This window comes from Pezoporus occidentalis, unplaced genomic scaffold (assembly GCF_034315485.1).
Source record: "Pezoporus occidentalis ecotype Australia unplaced genomic scaffold, CSIRO_AGI_Poc_V1 ctg172, whole genome shotgun sequence".
Taxonomy (NCBI): Eukaryota; Metazoa; Chordata; class Aves; order Psittaciformes; family Psittacidae; genus Pezoporus; species Pezoporus occidentalis.
Genome location: NW_026913554.1, coordinates 3633715 through 3649436, shown reverse-complemented (window position 1 = coordinate 3649436; position 15722 = coordinate 3633715). Strand labels below are relative to the sequence as shown.

Below are 15722 nucleotides of genomic sequence, written 5' to 3'. Positions count from 1 at the left end.
TACCAAGGAAAAAAAATACACCTGAAGTCATAAAAGTCAAACTTAATGTGAATGTACAGTATCTGCTACAACCTTTTGGGGAAAAAATAATGTGTTTTTTCTTCATTTTCTAAGAAAAAGTAAGTGAATGAGGCTGAAGCAAGGGAAGTGGCAATGCTCCAATACAGAATAAAGCAACTGGAACCAAACTGGTGCATGCTACTGTCAATGGAGTGAGAAAAAGTTTAGAAAGTTCATCAAAGTGTTTCTAGACTAATCAAGACTAATGTGTCTTGGTACCACTACCATCATGTACACCACTGCAACAGTGAGGGAATATCAGAGAAGAGCTGGTTAACATTCTTCCTACTTAAACTCACTGCATTATTGACTACTTAAGTTTCCACCTGTTAGAGAAGGAAGAGTTCATACTTCTTTGCTAATTTAGGGTAATTCATACATGACATGATTTTCCTATAATGGATTAGCCACACTTTACCTGTAGGGCTTTTTTCCAATGTCCTGTTGAACTCTGCTTCATGCAGAGAAAGGACAGATAGCTCAGTGACTGTATCACGCTCACCATTGCTGCAGGAGAGCTAATGTAGTTAAACCAAGACTTATTAATTAACTGCTTTAAGATGTAAACCATGGTGTAATCCAATTCTTAATAGATTTTCCTCCTGAGGTTCATTTAAGAGTTACCCATTACTGTCATCGCTATAATGCTGGTATTCTCCTTAACCAACCTAGAGCTTCTGATCACTTTTCTGTTTCTTCCAGCCTATTCTTCAAATGACCTTAAATAGGATGCTCCCATGCCCCTTTCCTCTTAATCTCTTTCACTGTGGTATCTACAAGATATCACAGATCTTTAGCACCCAAGCTTGCATCTGTGCAGCCAGATGCTTCTCTCTCCTTTCCCAAGCACCAGTATTACTAACTCTTATAAGTACGTAAGAAAAAAACCACCCCCCCCAAAAAAGCCCCCCAAAACCAAACCCACAAAAGAAAAAAAAAACCCAAACAACAAACTACACTCCCCCCCCACAAAAAAAAGAAAAAAAAAAAGACATTGTTAATGGGCCATGAACTGCAAGTCCACTCACGTATGATCCTTTGTTCCCATTCTTCCTCCCACTCCTGCCAATTTAATCAACAGCATCATCTTCTATCAACAACAAAGACTGCTTGGTCCTTGCTTTGTGTGAAGGTGTCTGCAAACATGCAACATAAGAGAGGACTTTGGTTGCAATTGTTTTGCCCCTTTCACTTCATCAGCTACATAAATTTCCCCATTTACCTTCCCTTCTTGATCTCATTATCAGTTCTTCTTTCATGCTATCCTATCACATTTTGATGTCATCAAGTATACTAGGAACCTATGCACCCACTCATTCTTTGCAGCAACTCCTCTGCAATACCTTTGAATACCCATCTATGACTCAACCCTTACCTCAACATAATTAAGTGGGTTTTTGTCATCACACTTGCCTTTTTTCCAAATTGTTTCTTTTTGAGCAGTGATTCTTCTAGGAGCAGTAAATGCTGTTCCTAGACAAAGATGGAAGATTTCTCACCATTCCTTGTGTATTGTACACATCATCAAGCAGAAGAAACTGAAACCTCTTCAATGCATTGCTTCACTAACACTTTCAGGAGGCGATATTTCAAGCCTATCTTTCCCCAGTATATTAGACACACTAAGTCCTTTCTACTTCACAATCCTCCAAATCCTTTTCATTTTTTCATTAAAAAGGAAGAAAAGAAAAGAAACTTAAACCCCTGCACAAGCTATGAACATGTGCATAGAAAACTGGAGGGAAGGGAAATAATTAACAAGTGAGAGTTGCCATGAAGCTACATCTAACTAAACAGCTTATAGGAAAACCTGTAAGGTTTAAGACTGAGCCACATAGATTAAAGGCAAAATGTTAATGCCTACAGAAGTAGAAGACAAAAAGGTCTATGTAAGTTGACATTATTAAAATGCCTTAGGGAAACTTTCTTATGGTAATTTAAACTGAAAAGGTTAAAACCTTAAATGGTATTATGTTCAGTCTATATGCAGTACTTCCATACAATGAAAGAAGAACACACAACTTGCTCTTGCAGAAACACTAACTGTTGCTATGTGACCTGTTAACTCTATGGATTTAAAGGAAAAGCCTAAAGAGAAACATACCACAAAGTACTTAAGTTTCAGGCAATGCTCAACTTTCTAATAATCTAGAGAGCACCAGAACATAATGTCTTCTATGAAACCCAACATCAGCTGAAAGTTTAAAGCATCAGTTACACATTACACATACATACTAGGAAACAGAAGCCCCATCAGAATCAAGATGCTCTCACGACAGTGAGTTTATGAAACACTAGTTTACATCCTGCAACTTCACTTTCAGTGAGCTGGAAATACAAACTGAAGTGGCAGATTCTTTTTAATATCTTGTGCAAAACAAACAGTTTCTCATCTCGCTCATGAATTGGTCTGATTTTCAGTCAGTGTTTTTGGCTCTATCACTTTTGAGTATAAAATAAATCATGTTAGTGAATAATTAAAATGTAGACAAATGTATTTACTAGAAGTCTCTATAATATACATGAAAAATACATAAATACTTATAAATTAACAAACTCATATCACACAAAAGTGAAAGCACAGAAATAGTATTTATAATTACTTGAGCTACTGTAATGAGTAAGCTACACTGAAGACAAGTAGCATTTTACCACACATTTAGCACCAATACACTTGTAGTAGTTCACATCATCACAGTACACCACTGCAAGGGAGACAGTATTAGGGTTCAACACAATATTTATTTTTTTTTTTTACTGTTCTTTGCTTCTTTCATGCAGACTGGCTTGGGCACCACTTTTCTTCATTAAATCTCAAGAGATCTTTTCATCTTGCAGCTATCAGCTTACATGGAGCTGCTTCTTATAGAGTTGTAAAAGGCTTTGTGCTGTATAGCCTGTCTACATAGCTTTTAAATATTTTATATCTCTCAATACACAACCACTAAGTGTAAGACTCCATATGGGAGGATTAGTCTACAAGGGAGCTAAAGCCTGTAAAACTGCCCAGTCTTTCTGATGGAATCCATAGGAATAGATTTTTTAAATTAAAAAAATACCTCAGCCACTTCATGTTGAATGTACGTATTATTTGACGCAAACTTTCATCACCAGAAATATGATACTAAAATAAAATTGTAATTATTCCATTATGATTGAGTGCATAGTACCGACAGTGAAAACAGAGGCATGTACTCCTTATGTTTTGGCATGACTACGTTTGACAGCCTCAGGTTTTTCAAAAAGCAGAGAAATTTAGATCTTTTCATGAATCTAGCATTAAATCATGCAGAATCAAGAGCTTGTCATTCCAACACCCAACGTCTGCAGAATCTCAAACGGAGTCTAGAAACAGGCACAAGACTACATGGGAGAGACCATGGAGAACCTCCCTCACTAGAACACTGCTTGCACTTCTTTGGCATGCTGTAGTTGCTGAGATCTTGAACAACCCATCAATGCACCCCAGGAAGTCACCAAAAAGGCACCTAACATGCACCAGCTTGCTGTTAGCTGAAATGAGCTTGTTTTTAGCTGAAAATGGCTGTGGCTCCTACTAAAAGTAAAATTCAATCTTGTACCAGATCAAGCTCCTCTGGGCTAGGATCCAACTAGCTTCAGGATTCTAGTCAAGCATAAGTGAAAGATGTAGGAATGTACAAAATTCTGGGAAACTACAGAAGTACAATGTTGTATATTTACACATCTGAAGCATTGCTAGGAAAAATTCCTCTTAAATTCAGAAAACTGTATTTAGCTAAAAGATTTTTTTAATGTCACATCTTAGGTGCAACCTCTGAGGAAAGACTAGCAAGTCAGAATTATTTAAAGATGAGACAAAAGAGAATAAAGCATTATTCAAATATGTAAGAGGTTTTATCCAAAAGGAAAGAAAGCATCTAATCTCCAAGTCTCTGTAGGAACAAGCTTAGATTACAGCAAGAAAATAAACTTCAGGTTAGACATATGGAAATTTTTTTCTGATAAGAATTGTGAAGCATAAGAGAGGATGAAGCAAGCATCTCTAATCACAGACTTGGCTTCTTCTGCCTGGTAAAGGTGATGGTGGACTTGATTTTCTGAGGTTCCCTTCCAACCTTCTCTTTCGAGGTCAAAATCAGTCACGCATTTGAACTTTACATGTGGTAAATGAATAAACACACTGAAAGTTTAAGAACTCTCTTCTTTAAAGGGTCTTGGAAATTAATTATTATGCATTCAGATCTTTCTTCACATGAAACAGGATACAGTTAGCCCTTGGCTTAGTTTCTGCCAATTGCAGCTCTATGAAATTAAGGCGTCTGACAAGATCTATGTTCACATCCTCCTTGTTACCGCTGCAAAGCTACAGCTACCAAGACTGTACTGGAGCTGCAGAAGCAGAGAGAAATGCAGCCCTTTTCAGAAGAAAGGAGATGTAGATAACTTCCAGACACTTCAGACTTGGATGAGAAAATTCAAGGTATTTCTTTTCTATGAAAAAGATTAATACTTAATTACTAGTGTCATAAATTGAGAGAAATCCCAGCAGCTTACAAAGATTCCAGTAGTCCAAGCTCAGGTATCCATAAACATCACCCATGCGTTGCCTCTCAGTGTATCTTTTATTTCAATTCCTCCTGAACTCATGGTAAACCCAAACTTCTACTAAATGCATTTCATTTAAAAAAAAAAAACAAACACCAAGAAACAAAAACAAAAAAAACCACAACAACAAAAACAAAAAAAAAACCCACACCAAACCAGTAGCAGAAGTACGTACTGTGGCTAATTCACTAGCAAGGAAAAGTCAAAGTTCGTAGTGTAAAGTATCAAAGGCTAAACCTATGAAAGTTAGGATACCCTAATTAAAGTTGATTTGAAACTTTGTTAGCTAAAGACAATGCAGTAAACAGTTAAAAGAGGGAAATAATAAAAAGAAAGGCAAGAACTAAAGAGAACCTGGCCTTCAACTTCTCAGAATTACTTCAAAACTCACTTAAGTTATTATGATTAAGAATGAGCTATTCTGAAACAGTGAAAAGCTCACTAATTTATTGTTCAATGAAGCCCACACAATCCATGATAATTTTAATTATATTACTGGCTTCAAAGATCGTACAAGGAGTTGTAAAAAGAACAGCTTCTTCACACTTCATCTGTTATTGCATACAACTCAATTTCTAAACCTGTTCCTTCGTCTATGCTAACTAAATGGCAAGAAAAATGGTATTTCAGTACTGCAGACAAGAGTCACAGAATATTTGCTAAACAAACCTGCATTTTTCTACATTGTCAGACAAACAATTCAGAACTTGAAATAAGACTCATTGCCCCTTACCATTTACGTACGGGTAAAAGCTCTCTCAATCACCTACAGTCTGCAACTTTCTGATGATACACTACTCTTTTTAGAGAAAGCGAAGAAAAAAAGAAAAAAATCAGTTGCATGGAAAGCAAATGCAGCTGAAGGGCCAGACTGGGGGTGGGGCAGTGAGGAGAGGAAATGCTTGTTAACATTGGTTGACAATCCTAGTTTTTTTTGCACTGAATTCTGGTGTTAATGAGACTTCTATCATACTGCCAAACACAAAACACTAGATGCTGAATCCTTTGGAGCTTTCCTCCAAACAGGTAGCAGTACCATTACACAGATAACAGCTATTGGCACAAGATCTGTTGTATTTTAATGCTGTCCAAATGAATGACTCATAGAAGGCAGCTTTCAATTCTAATCAACATAAACCCCTGCTTCAAACTCACAGTCAGCATAAAACTTTATACGACCTCTCACACTTTTTACATCAAGCCTACAGATATTTGTGCATTCTAGAGAACTATAAAACTGCTTTACTTTATCTATCACTTAACATTATTGGTCACGTTCCGTTACAACGCAAATCTGTTGCGCACACAGACACACAGGAGCTATACCACAGATACTTAGTACAGCCTTACAGAGCACTACCTGTAGAAGGAACAACACTGAATTTAGCACCAGTGTGCATAGAAAAGAAAGAAATCTGGTGTCCTTTTTGTACTTAGGTATCCTTTTTGTCAGGGTCATAGTTTCCTCTATATTCATCTTTGGTAGAGAAGATGTAACATCAGCTTGAGAGAAATTCTATGAAGTTCTATGCTGAAATTTGTTCAGCAGTTCTTTTTTATTTTTTTTTTAATTGTTCTTTTCTTGGCTCCCTACCAACCAGGGATGGCTACGTGCATAAAGATGCAATTCCAGCAATGCAAGTAAGTGGAAATCTGAATTCATAACATCATTTTCTCCCCAGTAAAAGTCTCTTTGATCAGACCATCTTACATTAAAGCAATTGTATTAGAAATACTTTAGTAATAAAGTTCTAGGACACTTTGCAAGTAAATCACACTTGAACATCACTGACCCAAATTCAATATGTGAGAAGTCTCACAAGCTTTGAAGTTTCTTGAAAAGACATGCAGAAGACAGCAGGAGAATTCAGCTGTGAGGGACAGTAAAGCAGTTTCATTTGCATCAACCTTCTGGGAGATGTGGAAATTTATCATTTTGTGGCGATTTAAGTTTGTACAAGACCAACAAAAACTAAAGGCGTTTAGTGCAAGTTGAAAAACAATGTTATTTAACAGACATGTTCTATCTCTGAATTCTCTGAAACTGGCTCAGGAGCTCTAGTTATGAATGCCTTTGAAACTCAGAGTTGACTTCTTTCACAACCATTAATCTGCAGGGTAAACTCAGGTCTACCCTTCCTGTAAAATTCACTTTCTGGGCTGTGAATTTACCAAGCTCTGCCTTCTACCACTAATTCTAACCAGCACAACAGGAACTATGTGCCTTTCTTTGCTGTCTGAAGGTGTTTAATGACATCTCCTTTGTCCGAAAAAGGTAAACCTCAATCGTAAGGGTAAATGTCTTTTTACAGACTACTTTGCACAAATTTCTTGGCTTATACCAGAGTTCCTCTATGTCCTCATGGCCTTGGATAACTAATATGTGCCTGTACTTCTAACCGCTGGAGGTATAAACTTGCTGCAGCAAAACCAGTATAAACCCCATTTGCAACCCTAAAGAAAGTACTGCAAAATTTGGGTTATTCAGATTTTGACTCTTCTATTTAAATAAATAAGAATAGCCTAATAGACTTTTTTAATACAGTTCTTTCAGTTTAACACATTTTTTTCTTACTTTTGGAATTTGTAACACTGCAATTTACTTTATGCTTTCTGCTTCACTTTCACCTAAAATTTGAAAGTGAGGCTTCAGCATTCTCCCTTACATTTAAGACTGCTTTCTGCTCCAGTAATGCACATGTGAGAAGAAAATTGCCTCAGAAGCGGTGCTGCAAGTATCAGTTCTCTCTCTCAGCTGCCAGTGCAGCAACAAATGCTTGTTAAATCTGTTTGTACAGATCACCCCTTGCAGCTCTTCAAATCTGTAAGACCTGCCCCTGAAAGAATTTTTAGGGCATGTTAAGATTAAAAATACAAGAGAATTTTTTAAGAGAAGACATCCAAGCAGGAGAAAAGTCTTAACTCTACACGTCATCACCTGCACATGTATCACTATGACTATCAGTTGCTGAAAGCTTATTTAAAAAGCATTCTTCAGAAAAAGATTCACTATTTTAACTAGTGAAATCTATGTTGTTTATAAGCTGGCATGTTACATGCCATTTAAAAGTTTTTCTTTCTGACTATTTCTAGAACAATTAGCACAAAAATAGAATGGTGTAATCTTGTTCAGCACTTTTGAAGAGAAGTCATTCCATTTTAGGCCATGAATACAAGCTGGGCCCAGAGCAGTCGTGCAAAGCAGAGCAAAAATTTGACAGTGTCCTTAAAGAAAGATCTTTCCCTTCTACTAAGTAAGTTAAAATAAGGTAAAAATCAATGGAGATTGAGACGAGAACTTTATGCTGTTTCAGTGCCTTTACACAATGTGAAAGGCAATCAGCTGACGGTTAAGTCTTCCTAGAACTCATTTCACATTACAACAGCTCTCACTGAACAGAAAGCATAAACACACCAGACAAGAATAGTGAAGCATTCAGCTCCAAGTCTCTGAAATCATGAAAAAATACTAACTTGCATTTTTGTTAAACATTTCTCACATGCATTATATATATTTTAAAAAGTTCAATTAACACATGATTGAGGTTTTTGATGGTGGGAAGGGATTTCCCAAGTTCCTCTGGTTTGTGGACAGTGATTGTATCATACAGGCAGCAGAACAAGCTCACAGAACTGCTGTCAACAGCCATCTCCTGGTCCCCTTCCACAGTGCTGAAAACTTATATTCCCAGTATAACACCTTGTCTCTAACACCTCACCTCCCTCAAATCTGAAACGTGAGAATGAACACAATCTACCACAGCTGCTTTTGAGAGAAGGAGATCAGGGTAGGTGGGCAGCAAGGGGAATACATGAAGAACCAAAAATAAAGAAAGAAAAATCTTCACTGAAGCTGTTGTGCTACAATGTAAGTAATTTTAGCATAGTAAGAGTTCACAGTCACTGCTGCAAAATTTGAGAAAGACCAGCACCAGATGTTGTGTCGTATTTTATTTTTCCAGTAGAAAAATCAAGAAAGCTGTATATTGACCTAAATACTCAACCAACCCATCATTGAACCCAGTGTTCATAAAAAGTACCTACCTCAAAGGCTGACTGACTCCCAAATATCTTTCATATTTCTATATTGCATTTTTGTCTAAAGACATTTACCTAACTCCTGCTCGTCACAGTAAGGCAATCATGTTTAGGACAGAGAAAGGATTCCAGCTCTTGGAGAGCACTTGCCTGTACCAAATTAGTAAGATTTCCTTCTAATGGACTTTTAAACATAAACAGGCTCTTACTCACCAGATTAATCCACTTCCCTGATTTTCAAAGACTGCCTAAAGCTAGATGGCCAGGCTCCTACTCAATTTATAGACCCTTAATTTCACTCAGTTTTAAATCATTAGAAATTGAGAGGGCTTAATACTTCTGAAATTAGGACCTATATAGCTGCTACACGTCACATCTCCACTTAGCAACAAACAAAAAAACCTCCAGAATTAGCCTTGGTTTAGACTTTGTTTTAAGACACTACACTGAGAACAATGTAGACACACATCCTGTTTATTCAGTGGGCAAGGACATAACAGCCATCAGACCCAGAAGGCTCTTTTACACCACCATGACAATGTAAGCAAGCACTACAGCTCAACCTCAGTACTTGTTTACATACTGTTAGTAGTAAGGGGAAAAAAAAAGAAAAAGGGTCAGGATTTTTTTTATACTGCAAACATCATCCGGTAAACCCTTAAGTACTGCAAAAAGTATCTCTATACAAAACTAAAGAACTTTAGTTTAACCAACATTGCAGTGAAATTGTATACTGGCAACACAATCAGTTGAAGCTCTGTTGCTAGAGACAAGCCTTCTCCTTTCTGAATTTTCCTCCATTGTGACCCAAAGGAATAAAGACCAAATAGACACGTGCCTGGGAAAGCTGCACTCAAGACAGCAGACTGTTCTGAGCCATCTAGGGTTATACACTCTTACAGACATATTAGTATCCTTACAGAAATGAAAATTCCCAGTGACACACTCAAGAGACTTTGGTTTGTTAGGGAACACCAAGTAAAACAAAAACAATAAAAAATAAAAAACTTCATTCATCTTAGATAGCTGACAAGCCTTCCAAGGAACAGGGTGAGCCCTCCTGATAAATTTCTGATCCTCTCAACACTTCGGGGTATTTATAAAATAAGTAGCAAGGAAGGTTTGATGTAATCTGTGCATACTGAGAGAAGTAACATAAGGAGTTAATTGACATTTTCCTACCACATATTTTTAGACAAGCATAAAACTGATGTGCTGGGTAAGACCCAGAGATCCATTAGTCCAGTTTCCTCTTAGAGCATGATGTCTGAAGCTTTTGCAAGGGCCCTGAAAGGTCTGTTTCAGGTCTAACAAGAACAATTGGCCTACCTTTTGGCATGTGAAGATTACTAACTAGGTATCTTGCACTCTGAGGTCAACTACTTTAAAGTCTTTCTAAAAGAACAATTACAACTGAGGTTATTAACATACAATGTAAATAAATTCACCCTTAATAATAACTTTTGCTTAAAAAGCAAGTATTTGTCAGCTATAAGGACAAACTTATTTTTTTCCATGGTAGGTCTGCAAGCTCTGACAGAGATGACAAACCATGAAACAAATATGTTTTAAACCATCTGAACCACAGACTTTTCGGGAGGAAGACCTAAACAGAAGCCAGCATTTTTTACTTTGGGTTTTATTTTCAATAAGGGTTTTTTAAAATTTATTTAGTTTTTACCTTTTAAATGCTTCACCAGGGTTCCTCTCACACTCCCCAGGCTGCAAGAGACTTTGAATAGCAGGATCTCTTAGCTTGTCCTCATATCCCTGGATCAGTCCACTGCGGCAGATCTGTGTAACTAAACCTCTAATAAACCCTCCGACACACAATGTGTCAGAGTCTTGGGCCCTGCAGAAATGGAAGGCTAGAGCCTGACGATGTAAGCCTCTTTGTAGGTTTGCAGCTGAACTTGGCCAGAGTAACTCAGTACAGAGGGCGGTCTTCCCACTCCCGGGCCCTCCTACCAGCAATACACCCCAGGCAGCTCCTTTCCCAGAGAAAACACCAGTATTATTCCCAGAATTCGCTACAAGAGACGGTTTGCTGGCAACACTACTGCTGCAGTTAGCTTTCTCCTGGAGGCAGTGCTGAAGCTTGTGGAAAACCCACTCCCTACAGTAAAACTGCTTTCCCTGCAGTAAGCTGGTTTGAGCCATTTTACAAAGCTTCTTCTCTTTGGTTTGTCATAAGCAGCAGTAGTACACCTTCAACATCTCAGAGCAGGGAGACACTCATTCGTCTTGCACAGAGAAGTCTTCTGCACACAACTTGACAGCGGTTAGGGTAATCAGTTGTCACAAACTTAACAGCCTCTTCTCAGGACGGGTGTCACTCCATTTGTATGCTTCATTACAGTCAACGTAACACCATCACAGCTCAGCTGACATCGTGAAGCAGCATCCGATACCAACACTCAGCAATGCTTCTCACGTGGCTCAGAAGTTCACACAGCTCCATGGCTGCATCTGTAGTTTATGCAGTGGTGTGTGTTCCCAGTATACAGGGGAGACAATACATCTGGAAAAATTGAGAGAAAGCCAACTTTTCAGTGTATACTAAATGCCTTTCAGTTCTGGGCATTAATCTCTCTGGATATACATTCAGAAAAACCTGTCCATAACAAAATGTTCCTTCTGGGAATTTTATAGAGAAAGCAATTTTTCTTCAGAGTACTATATACATCTCACAAATCTGGTTAAGTACCACTTACTAAAAAAGGGCCAGTCTGGACAGCAAGGTTTGCAGACTTCATGCATCTGGGTGAGGTTCCTTACACAGTACAGAGAACGGGAAAAAAAAAATGTTTACAGCTTCTCATTTCAATACATTTGTAATAGTCTTCTCCAGGCACTTGGATTCTTACTGAACCTGTTCTCAGGTATCTTAATCGCAAGATGTCAGAAGAGACAATATCTTCCCCTAGAGCTCTGAAATAAAGAAGACAGCACTTTTAACCGTGCATGCAAGTCATAGTTCAGTCAATTTCAGATGCAGACAACAAAGCACGAAGCAAGGACTCATTATTTTTGCTACTAAATTAATCTTAAAAGCTGTTTTAAAGACAATTGTTGTGACAAGTTAGGATGAGACACACATAAAAAACCCATGGCAATAAACAGATACGACAGTGGACTCTAAACCACAGGAATCCTGCATTTTCTCCTGCGGAGAACTGAATACACCCCTTCATTCTTCCTAATGAAGCTTCACCACCGAATCCTCTCTTCCCCTCATCTTTCTACTACCGGCTGAGGGGTATTTTTGAAGTTTATTTTACAGGGGATCGCTGCCGCCGGCTCTTCGCACACTTCTTTGTTCCGGGCTCGCCGGCAGCAGGGCGCCCGGCAGCCCCAGGGTCGCGACTTAACACCCGCACCGCCGGTACCTCCCTCCCCTGTCACCGCTCCGCTTCCCCCGGCCGAGCTCCGACCCCCAGAATCAACCCTTTTACCCAGGCTGGCCTTCACCCCCGAGCTCGGGCTCCTCTCAGCGAGGCACAGACACACACACTCGGCTCACAAGTCACTTCGGCAGCGCCCCGGCTGCCCCACTGCCTCCCCCTGAATCCCCTTCCCGAGCCAGGCGAGCAGCTGCGGGCTCCCCGCCCGCCCTTCCCTGCTTCCCGTGCCCCCGGCGCGGAGCACACACGCCCTGTCCTCGCTCCCCACCCCCAGCGCACACACACGCCGGGCTCCACACAAAGATCCCGTGAACCGCACCCGCCGCTTCGCTACCAACGCCTCGCACCGGTGTCAGCCCCATGCTCACCTCAGCCGGCAGGTACAGCCCGCCCCACATAAACGCCGACACCACCAGGCATGACCCGCGGCCAGGCGAGGGGCCTCTCCCCGCTGCTCGCTCGCTCGCTCACCTCCGGCGTAGCCCCGGCAGCTGCTGCTCCTTGCAGGCTCTCCCCGCGGCGGCTCAAGCACGCTCCTCCTCTTCCTCTGGGCGCCCAGCTCCGCCGTTCCAGGCCCACAACCACCCCTCTCCTCCTCCGCCACCACCGCTCAGCCACACCGGTGCTTTCCCCGGCGCCTCCCTAACCCCCCTCCACCCGGCCTGGCCCCGCCCCAGCCCCTCCCCGGCCACGCCCCCTTTCCTCTCCAGCGCGTGCGGCTGCGGATGAGCCAGATGCCTTCCAACATCTGGCACGAAGTAGTCCGAGGCGGAGGGAGATGGGCGGCGGCCCCACCACCACCCAGTCGCTTCGGCGACCCGGGCTTTGTCCCGGGCTCCGCGGGCCGTCCCGCCTTCGTCTCCCCCGCTTCAGCGCCCGCGGCGGCGCGACCGTCCCGGCGCGGTCCTGAAGGGGGCGGTAGCGCGGCTCCGGCGGCCGACGGGAGGGTCGGGCACGCCCGCCTTGTTGTGCTGTGGGGATCCGGCCCCGGTCGGGAGCGGCGGAACTTGGAAGGGAGAGGTTGGGGCTGGAGAAACCCGGGCGTTAAACCAGCCGCGGGCCGCCTCGCCTCCCAGCCCAACTGTGGTGTGGAAACGGCGGCCCTTTTAAGGGCCGTGTTTCCTTTGACCCAGCGCAGGCCTCGGATTTTTTGCCCTTATGCCGCACCAGCGCCTTTCCTCATTTAATCCTGAACCGTGCTATTTCAGGCAGAATTTCAGGATGCCGACAGCAGAAGCGTAGCCTCACTAAATACATGAGCAGTTTTGAACGGGGTTCACCCCCCCTCATTGCTTCTGGCACTACACACTAGCAAAAAGAAAACATCTCCACATTTTTCCACAGCGCCAGGGCTCCGCTATAGCCAATAGCAACGCTCAGGCTTTAAAAGTTGTAGATCCCTACAGACCCTCGGAAACGCAGACCTAATATGATAAAAATGAGGGTAGAATTTTCCTCTGTCAACCCATGACAAGGGATTAAGAGCTGTCCATTTTAGCCATGTGACAGCAAGCAAAGGAAAGGGTTTTCATTAAAATCTGCTCCCTTCAGAGCTGACTGCATTATTCACCATAAAGCACTTTGCCATTAACTGTTGGCTCAAGGTCTTTATGATTGCTAAACAGTGCCTTCATTTTAGCACGGCTCTGTATGGTTTGGCTCTGTATGGTTTCGTATACCCCGTAATTAAAGTATTGTTGAGTACACACTGAATACATCCATAGGATACAACGGAATGATTTAGGGCCCTTCAAGGAGCATCCCGAGGTTCTTTGTAGGAGCAAAGTGAAAAATTGCGTTAAATTCAATTGGATTACTGAAGAGCTTAGGAAAACAAGTTTGCCTGCTTCTGAAAACCAGTAGAACAAGTTTGAAGAACCTTTGGAAGCAGTGAATTACGAACTTTGCAAAGCAATTGGGAGTGGGGGAAGAACAGAAATAAGATCAGTAGTAAGAAAAAGTTGTGTGGTTGTTTTGTTTTGTTTTTTTTTAACCATGCAGGTTAGGCAAATAGTCATCTATAGGCTTTTTCCTTCTTCTCCAGCTGCACCATCCTTCCATTTTGAAATACTGTGGAAAATCAAGACTATCAAAACTTATGCTAATACAAGCTCTGAGAAACTCTAAACTGTAAAATCTATTCTTATTTTAACAATAAACAAATAAAGATAACATTTAGCGTGACAAATTCCTGGTCTGCAGAGTTGATTAGAAACAAAACAGAGGTTGACAGAGGGAAAGAAATTGTACAACACCCACAAGGAATAATTGTAGATTCAACACCTTAAGAGACAGATCTTGGGCTGCAAACATTAGACTGGTGGATGATAGAAGGGGAAGAAAAAAAAATAGATTAAATAGGACAATGGTGAAGAAAGTGCAGCTTCTGCTTTTTTATGACCAGGATGCAAATGAAAACCCAATGTACATGAAAAGGTGTTGTCAGATTTCACAAGATCCAATATAAATATGCCGCAGTGGGAGGAATAATAGCATGGTTTGCTAAAATCAGAAATATTTAAATGTAATCACAATGGAGTTCTAGGTAATAATTGTAAAAACACTAATCTTTTCACACCAATACACAATAAATTCTACAACCAAACTGATGGCAACGATTTAAGTTTAGCATGGGACAGAGGACACAAAATAACTATCCCCAGAAAGCTTCGCTTCAGGGTATCACTTCTGCACCTAGCAGGAGGAGCGTTAAGTACTTGTGGAAATGATGGAGGTAAGGAGAGGGAGGATGGGAAAAGAAGTAGGAAAAAAGTAATGCAGCAGGCCCACAATGTAATTGCAGCCTTATTACTGATATGATTTGTAGTCTTCCACTCAAAAGAAGGCAAAATATTGCAAGATCTGAGGTGACCTGCACAGTTCTTCCCAAAAGAATGTATGTACAATCTAAAGGTGAAGGTTGGTAGTGACTTTGTATTGACTCTCTGATTTGCTATTAGGAAGCAAAAACACATAGATACTTTTGATGATTAATCCTATTTATAAAGAAAAAAAAAAAGAAAAAGAAAAAAAAAGAAAAAAAAAAAAGAAAAAAAAATCCTAGGAGTTCAAAGGGCTTAAAAAAATGAGATTGTCATGAACAGGCTCAGACACTTAGGCTGGGATCTTTCATCTGTACAGAAAAAACTAAGCCCCTGAAGTCAACCTTCAAAAGCAAGGAAGGCAATTTGCTATGCAAATTTATTTGCATAGCACCTCCTACACATAATGTGACAGATGACATCATCCTAGTGAATTATTATAGCTGAGGGTCAGATATTACTGATACAATTGTGCAGTGTTGTAGTTAATGAAACGGTATCAGGGTAAGAACCAAACTTTATTTTGTGGATTTGTGTAACTTAGTTTGACATCGCTAGCAATCCAATCATGATATAATTGGCTGCAACCTTGCAGGCTACAAGGCTGACAGGTAAGACCGAAAAGAGACATGAAGAAGATGAAACAGATCAAAATTTTCTGTCCATTTTCTCTTTCAGCTTCAGTGGTCTGAAGTTGTAGCAACCTTCTTACTTAACCTGCCTGAGTTGCAGCACCTGGTTTTAAAATATGATGGGAGGTTTATGTCATACATAAACATTAGTTAAGGTGAAGAAAATAAGAAACTTTTAG

General features: G+C 40.6%; 1 protein-coding gene across 4 annotated transcripts in view; it reads right to left on the bottom strand.

The window, feature by feature from the left end:
* Positions 1 to 12707, bottom strand: part of ANKRD50 (ankyrin repeat domain containing 50) — a 41680-nt gene extending 28973 nt beyond the window's left edge. Inside the window, exons 1-2 of one of the 4 annotated variants that reach the window (XM_062614197.1) lie at positions 12458 to 12707; positions 10367 to 11616 (exon numbers count right to left, since the gene is read on the bottom strand). In XM_062614197.1, coding sequence (XP_062470181.1) covers positions 10367 to 10845 — 479 coding nt within the window. In that variant the 5' untranslated portion in view covers positions 10846 to 11616; positions 12458 to 12707. Of the gene's footprint in view, positions 1 to 10366; positions 11617 to 12140; positions 12163 to 12208; positions 12298 to 12457 lie in introns of those variants that run through there. The other 3 variants (XM_062614198.1, XM_062614199.1, XM_062614200.1) reach the window with 3 other exon arrangements.
* Between the last annotated feature and the right edge of the window lie 3015 nt (positions 12708 to 15722).